Consider the following 13,386-nt stretch of genomic DNA (forward strand, 5'->3'; position numbering starts at 1 on the left):
TGCTCAGGGGTTACTCCGGCTATGCACTCAGAAATCGCTTCTGGCTTGGGGGACCATATGGGACACTGGAGATCAAATCCAGGTCCATCCTGGGCAGCCACGTGCAAGGCAAATGCCCTACCACTGTGCTATCACTCTGGCCTAGGACCACACTTGATGTTTGTGGAAACCATGGATACAGGGAAATAAAGGAGTGTCAGTAATATGCTTTACATAAATTCTAACCCCTGTAAAATTTCCCAGTACCCAATATTCCAAATATCTTTGGAATTTATGCATGATGATGAAGTGAACAGCCAATAAAATGTGCATATCATTTTAAGGGAAGTCTATTTTGAGGGTTACTCTAGGAACCTTTTTCATTAAATGTTATCTTGTAAAATAAAAAAAGCAAGTGACTTTAATATAGCATTTTAAAGTACAACACACAATTAACATAAACATTCTGTTTTAATTTGTTTTTTAGCCAGCTCTTGCCTGTGACTATTTACAACATGGCCCCCAAAAAGAAGCCTGTCAAGAAAAACAAGGGAGAGATCAATGAGATGACAATCATTGTAGAAGACAGCCCTCTAAGCAAGCTAAATGCTTTGAATGGACTACTTGAGGGAGAGAATGGTCTTAGCTGCATTTCTTCTGAGTTAACAGATGCTTCTTATTGCCCCAATCTGTTGGAAGGTTTAAGTAAAATGCGACAGGAGAACTTCCTTTGTGATTTGGTCATTGGCACCAAAACCAAATCCTTTGATGTTCACAAGTCAGTGATGGCTTCATGTAGTGAGTACTTTTACAACATTCTTAAAAAAGATCCGTCTACTCAAAGGGTAGATCTCAATGATATCTCACCATTGGGCCTGGCCACTGTCATTGCATATGCTTACACAGGAAAGCTGACTCTCTCCTTGTATACAATAGGAAGTATTATTTCTGCTGCTGTTCATCTTCAGATCCACACTCTTATAAAGATGTGCAGTGATTTTCTGATACGAGAATTGAGTATTGAGAATTGTATGTATATTGCCAATATTGCTGAAACATATTCTCTAAAAAATGCAAAAGTAGCAGCCCAGAAATTTATCCGGGATCACTTTCTTGAGTTTTCAGAATCAGATAAGTTTATGAAACTTACATTTGAGCAGATTAATGAACTTCTTATAGATGATGACTTACAGTTGCCTTCTGAAATAGTAGCATTCCAGATTGCAATGAAATGGCTAGAGTTTGACCAAAAGAGATTGAAATATGCAGCAGATCTCCTAAGCAATATTCGCTTTGGTACCATCTCTGCACAAGACCTGGTCAATTATGTTCAGTCTGTACCAAGAATGATGCAAGATGCCGATTGTCACAAACTTCTTGTAGATGCTATGAACTACCACTTACTTCCATATCATCAAAACACATTGCAGTCTAGACGCACAAGAATTCGTGGGGGCTGTCGAGTCCTTGTCACCATTGGAGGACGCCCTGGATTTACGGAGAAGTCCCTTAGTAGAGATATATTGTACAGAGATCCTGAAAATGGATGGAGCAAGCTTACAGAAATGCCAGCCAAGAGTTTTAATCAGTGTGTGGCTGTAATGGATGGATTTCTTTATGTGGCTGGTGGAGAAGACCAGAACGATGCAAGAAATCAAGCGAAGCATGCAGTCAACAATTTCTGCAGGTATTGATTTTTGTGTTAAAAATAAAACATTTTCAATACTATAGGAAAATGTCCCTGATAATTATATTCCTAGGTCATTGACTCATAAAACTATGAATAATAGTGCTACCTTTACATAATGATTAAAGTATATACAATATCTTTGCATCCTGGGTGTACAAATTAAGTTTGTGAAATGAGTGAGGAAAATAGGATGGTTCTGATTTTTACATGTGAGGAATCTGATACCTAGAGAAATAATACTACTATTCTCTAAGTAGCATTTTTTTTTTCATTTTTTCATACCCATTCGGAGCTTTACACAGCATGCTACCTTTCTGAAGATCATAGGTAAAATTTAGTTATAACAAGCTACAATAAGAAAACTTGAAAAATGCAAATTTGGGGGCTCAAGAGATAGAACAGTAGGTAAGGTGACTAATCCAGGTTCTATCCCTGGCACCACATAGGGTCCCCCTAGCCTTGGCACAAGTGATCATTGAGTGCAGAGGCAGAGGCAGTGCTAAACCCTGGGCATAGCTGTGTGTGGCCTAAAAATCATAATTAAGCAAAATACAAAATTTATTTTAGATAACTGCCAAATCCAGTTAACAGAAATTATTAAAATATAGCATTAAATATTTATTTGAAATGTAAGCATAAAAATGTTGGTATGCATGAGAGTGTATGAAACATAGTAAACTCTTCAGAAGCATAATTCAAATGTTTTATTGTTGGACACCATAAACTTATGCTTGCAACATAAGATCTGAAAAATGAATATAGTATATAATGGAAAATATTACTTATTATTTCATTATATGTGTGCTACTTAAAGGTTCCAAACAAATAACTACCTTTTGGTCTTTAACATAACTATAATCAAGTTTTAGTTAAGCTTAAATGGGACGGAAATTAAGATAAAATCAAAGGAGTGAGTTATGTTTTTGTTGGCGTTTTTACTTGGGTGTCACACCTGGTAGTGTTCAGTACTTATCCTGGCTCTGTGCTCAAGAAGTATTCCTAGAGATGCAGGGGCCCAAATGGGATGCTGAGGATGAAACCAAGGGGTTAGCAATGTGCAAGGCAAATGACCTACTGTTTTTATACTTTGAAACTACGTATACTGGAAAACATTGTTTTATTATGCTATTTTCCACATGATGAACACGCATCTGTTACTCCCCAGTGCACTATCGCTACCATCTTGATTTCAGTGCCTATCCCTATAGTATAATAACTAAGAATACAGAACACGGGGGTGGGAGGCAGGGGGTAATCCCTACGAAAACCTTGCTTACTTGTAAAGATTAGAACATAAGAACGTGTCCAAAGTTGAAGTTCTGTAGTGCTTTTAGATATGAGTTCCTTTACACTTTATGGTGGCTCTCCATACTGTTGGACAGGCAAGAGTGGGTTTGTAAGAAACTTAGAAAGCCACTTAGAAAGTTCCGAGAACTCACACTATAGCTAAGGGCTATTTTGCTAGTGGCCCGATCAAGGAGGAGTGTCGGCCTCCCAGAGAGCCCCGACACCAACTCGGTGGCAGCAATCGGGAATCAGGAACTCGGAGGTATCGAGGCCTCTTCAGCAACACTGCTCCTAAGGGAGGTTGGAAGGATGAAAAGGTTCCCGGCCGCAGTGTGAGAAAACATACAAACATGCTTCGCAGAGTTCATGTTAGAACAGTTCCATCTTTCTTGAGAAAAGCAAGGGTTTTTATAGGTGGTTTATATAGGGGTTTATAAGAGTGGCCGAAGCTGGTCAAAGGGGGGTAATTCCATAAAAGGACAATGTCAGTTGGGCTTGCTAGACTTTAAGAGAGGCAGCAAACTTTATCTTAGGTATGTCCTGTTTTTCTAAAAGCTAGTTCCGTGGGCTAGTCATGTTTTTGCAAAAACGTCGGAACCGAACACACAACCTGTGCCTTTTCCTTTTCATGATTGCTTTATCAGAACACATTCTCTCACAAGCGAGGGTGGGGGCAGCAGATGCCAGACTGACATCACATCTCTGTTTAGCAGGGTGACGCTGGGGGTGTAAAGCTGGGGGTACAACTCAGGAGGACGGGAGCTTGTCTTTTGTGCACAAAAGAAACTCCAGGCTCTGAGGGAGGCGCTGCGTTAGGCTCCCCATTTCGTCGCAGAGACCATGTCCAGAGCACCGGTAAGTCAAAATAGTTCGTGGCCGCCGCCAAGGCCGTGCGTCACGTCTCCTCTTCCTTTTGCAGGTACGACCCCCGTTTCAACTCCTGGATCCACCTGGCCAGCATGACCCAGAAGCGCACGCACTTCAGCCTGAGCGTTTTCAGCGGGCTACTGTACGCGGTGGGCGGCCGCAACGCGGCGGGCAGCCTGGCCTCGCTGGAGTGCTACGTGCCCTCCAGCAACCAGTGGCAGCCCAAGGCGCCCCTGGAGGCGGCTCGCTGCTGCCACGCCAGCACGGTGGCCGACGGCCGCGTGGTGGTGACGGGCGGCTACGTGGGCGGCGCGTACTCGCGCTCCGTGTGCGCCTACGAGCCGGCCAGCGACTCGTGGCAGGAGCTGCCCAGCCTGAGCACGCCCCGCGGCTGGCACTGCGCCCTCACGCTGGCCGACCGTGTGTACGTGCTGGGGGGCAGCCAGCTGGGGCCGCGCGGGGAGCGCGTGGACGTGCTGAGCGTGGAGTGCTACAGCCCCGCCAGCCGCCAGTGGAGCCACGCGGCGCCGGTGCCCGTGGGGGTGAGCACGGCGGGCGCCTCGATGCTCCACGGCCGCGCCTACCTGGTGGGGGGCTGGAACGAGGGCGAGAAGAAGTACAAGAAGTGCGTCCAGTGCTTCCACCCCGAGCTCAACGAGTGGACGGAGGACGACGAGCTGCCCGAGGCCACCGTGGGCGTGTCCTGCTGCACCCTCGCCATGCCCAGCCAGATGACCCGGGAGTCCCGAGCCAGCTCGGTGTCTTCGGTGCCAGTCAGCATCTGATGCCCCGGAAATGCGGGGTGCAGGAAGAGCCCGGCTCCCGCGCGTCGGGCTTAATTAAGCTTTGAGCTGGAGAAGAGGAAAATACATAACGTTTACTACAGCTGTTTCTTCAACTTGATCGAGGCATACGTCGTGGTAGTCGCCGTCTGTGTGCTCGTGATCTACCTCGGTTGGTTTATATTTATTCTCAAAGCAAAATTTTTAAATAGGGGTTTGTTTGTTGTTTTTTTTTTTTTTTTTACCAACGAAGGGAAAATGGTACTTGAGTGGCCACGGGGTGGCAGACCGAATGCGTCACCAGCTTTCTTCCATCCTGGCAAGTTTCCTAAACACCAGCTTGTGAGTTTCGGTCCACACTTTAGTAGACCTAAAGCGAACGTGAGTGAGAGATGCCATGTTCAAGAGTCTGTTTTTCCTTTCTTTAGGAAGTTTGAAATGATGATTCGAAGGTTCTGTTTTAAAATAGAAGTTTGCCTGTAGCCATAAGGTCTTAAAATTTAATGCAGTAATTCAGTGCGACTTCTTTTCTTACATACGATGGTAAGGATTTTGAAGGACATCGCAAGACAGGGTCCTTCCTAAGGCATGACACAAAGTTTGGCTGCGAAGTAACAGGAACTTCACCCAGGGGCAGTGAACTTCATGCCTCTGGTTTAGCTTAATTAGTTCCTTTCTTCATCCTTGCCTTAGCCCCAAAGTATTCCCTGACATAAAATCCTGCTCACAAAGAATTGATGTTTGTCGATTAAATTGAAGAATTTGTTTTGTTTCTCCTAAGATACTTGCCTTTTAACCCTTGTGGCGATTTAAAGAATTTCAAGTATTATTCATTCGAAATATTCGAAATATTACACTAAAGTGATTAGCGGCAATTTTAATCAGTCTTTAAGTTGAATTTACTTGAAGTTTGTATAATTTAAGGATTATACCCTACAACATTAAATTAATTTTCCTAGTCTTTAGTATGTGAATAAAATTGAAGGAAATCAATGTGAAATAGTTGCATTTGGGAATAACAGGATTCATGGAGCATCTTTTGGAAAATATAATTGCTTCAATTGACTTCCTGTCAATTCTAATTTTTAATTGAGAAATAATTTACATGTTATATTAATTTTAAATATACAATACTATAATATGCATTTGTATACTTTATAAACTGATCACGGTAAATCTAGTTAATAGTCGAAGCATAGCAACAATTTTTCCTTCTGATTAAAACTTAGAAGACTTTGGTAGCAGTTTTCAAAAATGCAACAAGAATTTTAATTCATGCTATTATAGTTTCATGCTATAAACTACACCCTGATTTCTTAATTTAAAATATAATTTATTTTACATAAAATATCAAAATAACATAAATGCCCATTCTGTTATATATTTTTAAATCTCATATATTCTAGGTTAGTTCTTCAAATTAAAGTATATCCATATTTGCCAAGTTATAAAACAAGGGCATGATTGTAGTAAATGATATGTATTTTCCTTTTTAATAATTTATTGTTTTATTCTTTCATAGTTTGTTTTGGAGAGAAAGTAGTTTAATCTGGGTTATGTGCAATTGGAATTTCAAAAATAAAACGAATTATTTGAATGGTTAAACATGAAATTTTGGAAACATGCTGGTTTTTCATTAATCCTACTCTCTCTTACCTTGTATATATAGATCATTTCTATAATTATAGTATTTATATTTAAAATATTTTATTTGAACTGTGTCACCCCTAACTTATTTTCACTTTTTAGGGGTATTTAATAATAACACTTGGGTAAAAAATATAACACTATATGGATCCCTGGCGTTCCATAAGGTCCCTCGACCAGGAGCAATTTCTGAGCACATAGCCAGAAGCAACCCCTAAGCATCACCAGGTGTGGCACAAAAACAAACAAACAAACAAAAATAAATTTAAAAAAAGTGATAAGAACAAGTCTTGCACTGTGGGGAGTGATTCAGCAATAGAGCACTTGCCTACATGTCAGAGCTCTTTATTTGATTTTTGGCACTGCAGAAAAAGAAAGAAAAAGAAAAGGACATTTTTTTCATTTTAAAATGCTGAACTGTTTTCTTACTCCAGGCTTGAGGAGCCTCTTTAAAACCAGAACAAATCTAAAGTCATCTGCTCTCTTGACTTTTTCCTGAGATAGAAAATATTGGGAAAATTAGCTTACAGAGCAAGTATAATCACGGAACCCTTAAATGCTATTTTATCTAATGATTAATAAATACTCTTTTGTCTTGGAAAATTACTGGTAAAAGAAACATTTTGTTTTTAATAAATTATTTTGGCCACATCTTATAAGCCTAGCTAATGATGGCCATACACTTTTAAGTTGAGTATGTATATTATCCTGCAATAACAGAACCCTAGAATGTTTTGACATTTTTCCAAAGTGAATTATTGTGATAATAGCACATAAGTAGGAAAATGGGCATAATTTCTGTAATACACCTGTGTCTCCAATGAGATCTCATAAATATCATGAAGAAAAGGACCTAAGGCTTAAATGATCTAAAAATCAGCTGTAATATTTTTTTCTGGAAGAATTAAGGATATGTTGAAAATAAAGAGCTCAATCAGAACTTGATGAATACTTACCTGGCAGGAGAGATACCAGGATCACAAAGGTGGTTTTTCCAGTGCAAGGCTCACCCATTGCAGTTCAGGTGTGCTGACCCCTGCTGAAATCCCAAATGTGGGAAATTCAACTGCATAATTTGTGCTTGTGGGGGACTGTGTTCACTCTCGCCACTGAAAAAAAAATAATAACTTGATGAATAGGTTATGAGAAACCTTGACAAGGTTTACTGTAGTAATGAACCTTGTCATGTTAGATCTGAGTATATAGTTTGAAATAACCGTTTAACATATTTCTATACAAGGAGATACCAAAGAGACTTAAATGTAGGCATGCTGGATTTTTCAGGTTCAACAGTTATGCCAATAAAATAAAGAACATCATAAATGTGGAATATCATGATTTCTTATCTACGAAATTGACGGCAATTATAGAACATAAGAATTATTGGATGGGGCCAGAGTGGTGGCGCAAGTGGTATGGTGTCTACCTTGTGCATGCTAGCCTAGGATGAACTGCAGTTTGATCCTCTGGAGTTCCATATGGTCCACCAAGCCAGGAGCAATTTCTGAACTTGTAGCCAAGAGTAACCCCTGAGCATCACCAGGTATGGCCCAAAAAAACAAAACAAAACAAAAGAGTTATTGAATTTTAATATTGTGAGTCATCCTTCAGTGAGAGCTAAAAGAAGTATACTGAGTCAAAATACTAAAATATCGTTCATGTATATGCAAAACATACTGCTAAATCCAACTATTGAAAACAATGCTACTGGAAAACTTGGCCATTTCTCCATGTTTTCTAACTAAAAATTTGCTTTGCATAATTTCTTAAACTTGTGCTTAGTTACCCTACCTTTTTTTTTTTACCCTGAAGAAAGAAAATTGTTATTTGTTGGTGAGCCAAAATCCAGTGATTAAAGTATCTGCAACAAATGGCCAATGATGATAGAACTGGAGAGTTGGTCTAGAAAGCTGAGTTTAGGGGAGGAAGAAAAGAGGTGGGGTATTTGAGAGATTTCTAGTGGAGGGAAATGGGAACTTTTGTTGGTGTTGGGACAATGTATGATGAATTGTCAACAGTATTGCAAATCATGACATCGCAAAGAAAATTGGGGAGAGAAAATATCTATATCAGAAAAATGGCATGTTACTCAGCAGATACAATAATAAAACTCAACCTCTTTATTTTTGAAGGGGCCAGAGATCTGAAGTAAAAGTTTACCAGAAGCCAGACTAGAAGGTAGACTTATTTTGAATTAAGCTGTCAGTTACTAGTTTATCATTCTTGTTACATTAATTGCTTTCAGTAAATTGAATTAGTTTTATTTTTTCAGTTTACTTTAAAAAATAGTTAAAAGTAGAAAGTCAGTAATGATTCCAATGAATAAAATTGTAAACAATGATTAGATGGTAGTAAAATTTTGCTAGTGAGGATGTTAAAATCAAGTAATAAGGAAGTTAACATATTTTCTGGCGTATAAGACGACCCCCTAATTTTGCAGTTAAAACATAGGTTTAGGCCTATATTTGCTGTATCAGACAGAACGTTCCTGTGCTGCAACTGTATGTACCACAGTAAGCCAATCACAACAAGCAAAGGTTCAAAAGTTATACTGTAATAAACTTCCTCTCTGATTCTGACCAATTTGAGCAGGCTTTTTACAGTGTAGATTTGGGTCCAGAACATTGTCTAATTTGCATGCATAAAAAGGCTGAGTTTGAGAGCAGCAGCCTTGCAGTGAAAACAGCAAGGCCAAAAAAGTAAAATTACATTCAAGGGAACATCCTTGAGATTTACAGAAGACCTGTCATCAGAAACACTCAAGGCCAGAAGGCAGTGGTGAGACACAATGATAAAGCACAATGAAATAAATGCTTTGCCTAGAATATTGCACCCAGCAAAACTCACTTTCAGGTTTGAAGGAAGTATACATAGTTTTACAGATAAGCAACAGCTCAGAAACTTTACAGACTCAAAAATATCCTTAAAAGAAAAACTGAAAGGTCTACTTTAAAACATGACTTAATAACAGACACACCAAACTTTATGAAGCCAAAATCACCTTGATACCTAAACCAGACAGATATGCTACTAAAAAAGAAAATTACAGACCAATATCCCTGATGAACACAGATGCAAAGATTTTCAACAAAATTCTTGCAAATAGGATCCAATGCTTCATCAAGATCATTCACTACGATCAAGTAGGTTTAATCTCAGAAATTCAAGGATGGCCTAACATCCATAAATCTATCAACATAATACACAACATCAACAAGAAAAATAAAAAATAAAGTGGTCCAATTATGTAGGAGGTGGTTGGAGGTAGCTCTATTTTAGTGTTTATTTATTTGAGGTGCATGAGTTTACCCAAGTGTTGTAGAGATGTTAGAGTTTAGTTGATTTGGTTTGAGGGCTATGTTTTCAAAGGGAGAAAAAGTTGGGCCTTCACTGCCTAGGACTGTCTGTTATAGACTGAAGTATCACTGAGGGTTTGTAGGACAATGAAATAATGTGTACATACAATCCCGCAGCTGCTGAGGCACAGTGATAACATTGCTTGCCATGAAGTCCTATGTCAACTCTGTCCCTGCATTGGCTTGTCCCTGCAAGGCCCGGTCCCATCTGTCCGTCTGTTGCTTGGTTTCCCGCTCTTATGGCTTCACAGTAATGGCGTCAGAAAAGATACTTTTAATAAAAAATAGTTTCTGTGCAGTGAACATTTTGGAAACCATGGCTCTTATCTTCCTCATTGTGGAACAAGTCTAATTGCTGCAATCAATACCCCTGTGTATACATCCACAACATACCTGTGCCCTCATTTTTTCCTTTCTTGGGTCATAAGACTTACACTGAGGTTCTCTAGCGTTACATTTTTTATCTTCAGAAGAACAAGCCTAGACAATATTTTTCTCTGTGTATAGCCTTCATAGGTCTACCGCTTACTGTGCAGAACCTATTATATAAGCTGTGAGAGTTAGCATTAATCTGGTTTTTGAAAATTATGAAGGAAGAAACCTAATATTAGACGTTTCTCCTATCTTTTGGTCACCTGTTTCTCTACTTATGCAATACCATACATTTTTTAATATGTCATTTTCTAAAACAATGGCTATAAGTTTTACATCAATGTCTGAATTCTTCCCACCAGCTAGACAAGGGGTGCTCCTTGCATCATGGTTTGGGGGAAGAGAACAAATATGTCGAGCATAAATAGAAAATTTATTCTTTATCACCATAAAGAAAAGTGAATTACTGGGCCAAAGAGATGATACAGGGGATAAAGTGCTTTCTTCGTATGTGGTCTACACCAGTTTGATAGTTGGCATATTAAATCAAATGCCCTTCCCCCAGCACTGAGCAGTACCAGGATATATTACCAGGACATATTTCTGTGCTTGTATCTGGGAATAATCTTTGCTTTGGCACTACTGGATGTGCCTCCTGCTAAGAGAAAAAGAAAATCCTTTATATTATTATAGGAGATTGGAGCAGTTGTGATATGTTTCCCAAGTCTTCTTTCCTAACTCTTATGAAACATTCCCATTTATTGCTGAATTTAGACTCAATCTGTCTCTTCTGCACAATTCTATGTATGTATAGCCATGGAACTTTTGTATACTCAAAGAACCCCTTCTTTGATTAGTAAAGATTAATTGGACACCCATGTACACCACACCGAAGTTTCATATTGAACAAGATGCTGTGTTTCCCCTGAGACAGCAAAAGACCAGAATTCTTGAGAGTAACTGGTGCCTGAAGCACAAGCAATTAGATTATGCAGAATCAATTAAATGAATAATTATTTACTATTGCTTAGATATTCTGTCTCCTGGGTCATAAGGAGAAGAGAAAAGTAAACCCGACTCAGAACCTGCCCTCAAGAAATTTAGATATGGTCAAAACTCTCTGATTTACCACATTTGAATATTGTTTTGTTTATTTTTCAATCCCAAGCTCCGTCATGCACTTTCTACATCCTACTTTGCAGTCTGAGAAGCTGGTTCCATCAACTCAATTTAGACCCTTTGACTCAAACTGTATATCAAAGAAAAAGAAATAAAAATTCCTTTTTGAAGGCAGAAGAGGAAAAAGTTATTTTTCCGAACCTTTCTGGCCACCAGTTCTCTTTTTCTGGTTATAACTATAGTTCTTAAATATCTCTTAATGTCAGAACTTACTCACATTGCTACATAATCACTTACATTGTTGAATAATAATTCAATGGTTAGGTTTTGATATTTATTTTACAGTGTGTTAAGAATAAGCATCTTGATTGTCTTGTTCACTGTTATAATACTGGTTTACTTCCAAGGACTGAGACACTGTTACTTGAGGATGCATCATAATCCTTTTAGTACCTATTACTCATCCCAAAAGTTTCTTAAAAGTGCCTATAAACACTAAAACAACTTCATAGAGATGGTTTGAATAATGGTGATTTTCTTCAAGAAAGCCCAAATCTACTTTTACAAGGAATCGAGAAATAAGGAAGGAGCAGACTACAGTGGGTAGCTTTGTCTGAGGCTGACTCAGATTCGATTTTCAATATTCCTTATGGTTCCCAATGCTAGTCAGGTGTAATTCCAGAATATAGAATCAGGAGTATTCCATGAGTACTACCAGCTATGACCCAAAATCAAAAGAAAGAAGTTGTGAAATAAAGTACAAAGGTATGGGAATCAAAGAATGAGAAGAAATAATCATGTGAGTAAAACAAGTTATAAGTGATAAGAAGGACTAGTTAATCTATAACTGATACTACACTGAAAGGACTGATTTGCCAAATTTATTTTAAAAAGATGACTTGGATGATGGCAACTTAAATTAAGCAAAAAGAGTGAATCAGTTTATGCTATTGAGATTGTCACTGAAAGATCATATGAAGAAATTTATCTGTGCTTCTGACTTAAATGTTTTCTTTAAAGATCTTAAGAATAAAATCATTTTAAATTAATTAAATAAAATCAAATGAATGAAGAACTTACAGGTAAAATGAAAATCTCTAATTCGAACAAAGAGTTTTTAAAATGTGAAAAATATTAGCTTAAGCTTATGATAAAGCTTCCAACAAATACTTCCTAAACTGTATTAAGAATAGGTGATGGGGGGGAGGCCACAGTGATAGAACAGCAGTAGTGTGTTTGCCTTGCATGCAGCCAACCCAGGATGGACCCTGGTTTGATCCCTAGCATCCCATATAGTTCCCCAAGTCTGCCAGGAGTAATTTCTGAGCATAGAGCCAGGAGTAACCCCTGAGTGCCACTGGGTCTGACCCCAAACTCCCCCAAATAGGTGATGGAAGCTTGCGCAAATAAATAAACACACACTCACGGTTAAAACGCAGAAGAAAGTATTTGAAATGAGCAATTTTTTTTTTGGAAAGCTGAGTTGGTTTTTTCTCATGCTAAAGAAGCAGGGAAGATAGCTGACTGCCCTGACTACCAGAGAAAATACAACAAACTAAGGAAGGAAATGGGCACCACAGGCAAAAATTGACTAAAGAAGTTTCAGTTGCAACCTTTCACAAGCCACCCTATTATAAATTATGGAATGCCCCAGCACCCTACTCTCTGGGTCCTGTGCATGTGTTATGTGATGTGAAAAAGGGGACTTCAGGCTATGGATTAAGACAGGAGCTAATAGAATCATTGAGTCCTGAACAGCTCAGAAATTTCTTTAACTAAAGTCAGAATGACAGATAAAAAAGAAGCTAGCAAGCTTCCAACTATGTACTCTGTACTGTCACTGACTCTGGAAGCGGAATCCAAATGCAAAGACTGAAGAAAGGCCATTGGAAGCTACTACCTCCAGCCTCCTGCTAACCCAGAATCCCAGTCACAATGCTTTAAAAATGGGATTTTGCAAACAGCCTAAATACACATGGACTAATGAGCTTTTCCATAGAACTCATTCTGTCAACATGTTGAAGATAGCATGAAGCCTGAGGCCCAAAGAAACCAATTCTGTGAACTCATATATGATGTATATGCTTATGTTATTGAATTGCAGGATGGCCAGGATGATCTGGTCCATAGCAGAAGAAAACTAATGCCTTTGCTATTTAACCATCAAGCCTGGGCAGAGACCCAAAAGAATCAGATGTGTCCTTGGGTCAATAGGTGAAGGCTAGTTAATCTGTACGAAACATTTACCGTTTAAGAACGTATTCCTGTTTGATTTAACTTCCAAAGC

At 38.9% G+C, this 13,386-nt stretch overlaps 1 protein-coding gene and 1 non-coding gene across 2 annotated transcripts; both read left to right on the forward strand.

Moving 5' to 3' along the window:
- The first annotated feature begins 494 nt into the window (after nucleotides 1–494).
- On the forward strand, nucleotides 495–4,618 carry KLHL31 (kelch like family member 31). The gene is made up of 2 exons (XM_049776853.1): nucleotides 495–1,666; nucleotides 3,876–4,618. The coding sequence occupies exons 1-2, from the start codon at nucleotides 495–497 to the stop codon at nucleotides 4,606–4,608; spliced, it is 1,905 nt and encodes a 634-aa protein (XP_049632810.1). The 3' UTR covers nucleotides 4,609–4,618.
- Nucleotides 4,619–7,200: 2,582 nt separating this feature from the next.
- LOC126014892 (U1 spliceosomal RNA) lies at nucleotides 7,201–7,362 on the forward strand. Its single transcript, XR_007497847.1, has one exon. It is a non-coding gene; the product is annotated as a U1 spliceosomal RNA (small nuclear RNA).
- The last annotated feature ends 6,024 nt before the right edge of the window (nucleotides 7,363–13,386 follow it).

Source organism: Suncus etruscus, chromosome 7, assembly GCF_024139225.1.
Source record: "Suncus etruscus isolate mSunEtr1 chromosome 7, mSunEtr1.pri.cur, whole genome shotgun sequence".
NCBI lineage: Eukaryota > Metazoa > Chordata > Mammalia > Eulipotyphla > Soricidae > Suncus > Suncus etruscus.

Bases quoted from the DNA above. Each gene is read 5' to 3' on its own strand.
- KLHL31 (XM_049776853.1), top strand. From the start codon at position 495: ATGGCCCCCAAAAAGAAGCCTGTCAAGAAAAACAAGGGAGAGATCAAT. The intron at 1,667-3,875 runs GTATTGATTTTT...TTCCTTTTGCAG, and splicing joins GCAGTCAACAATTTCTGCAG to GTACGACCCCCGTTTCAACT.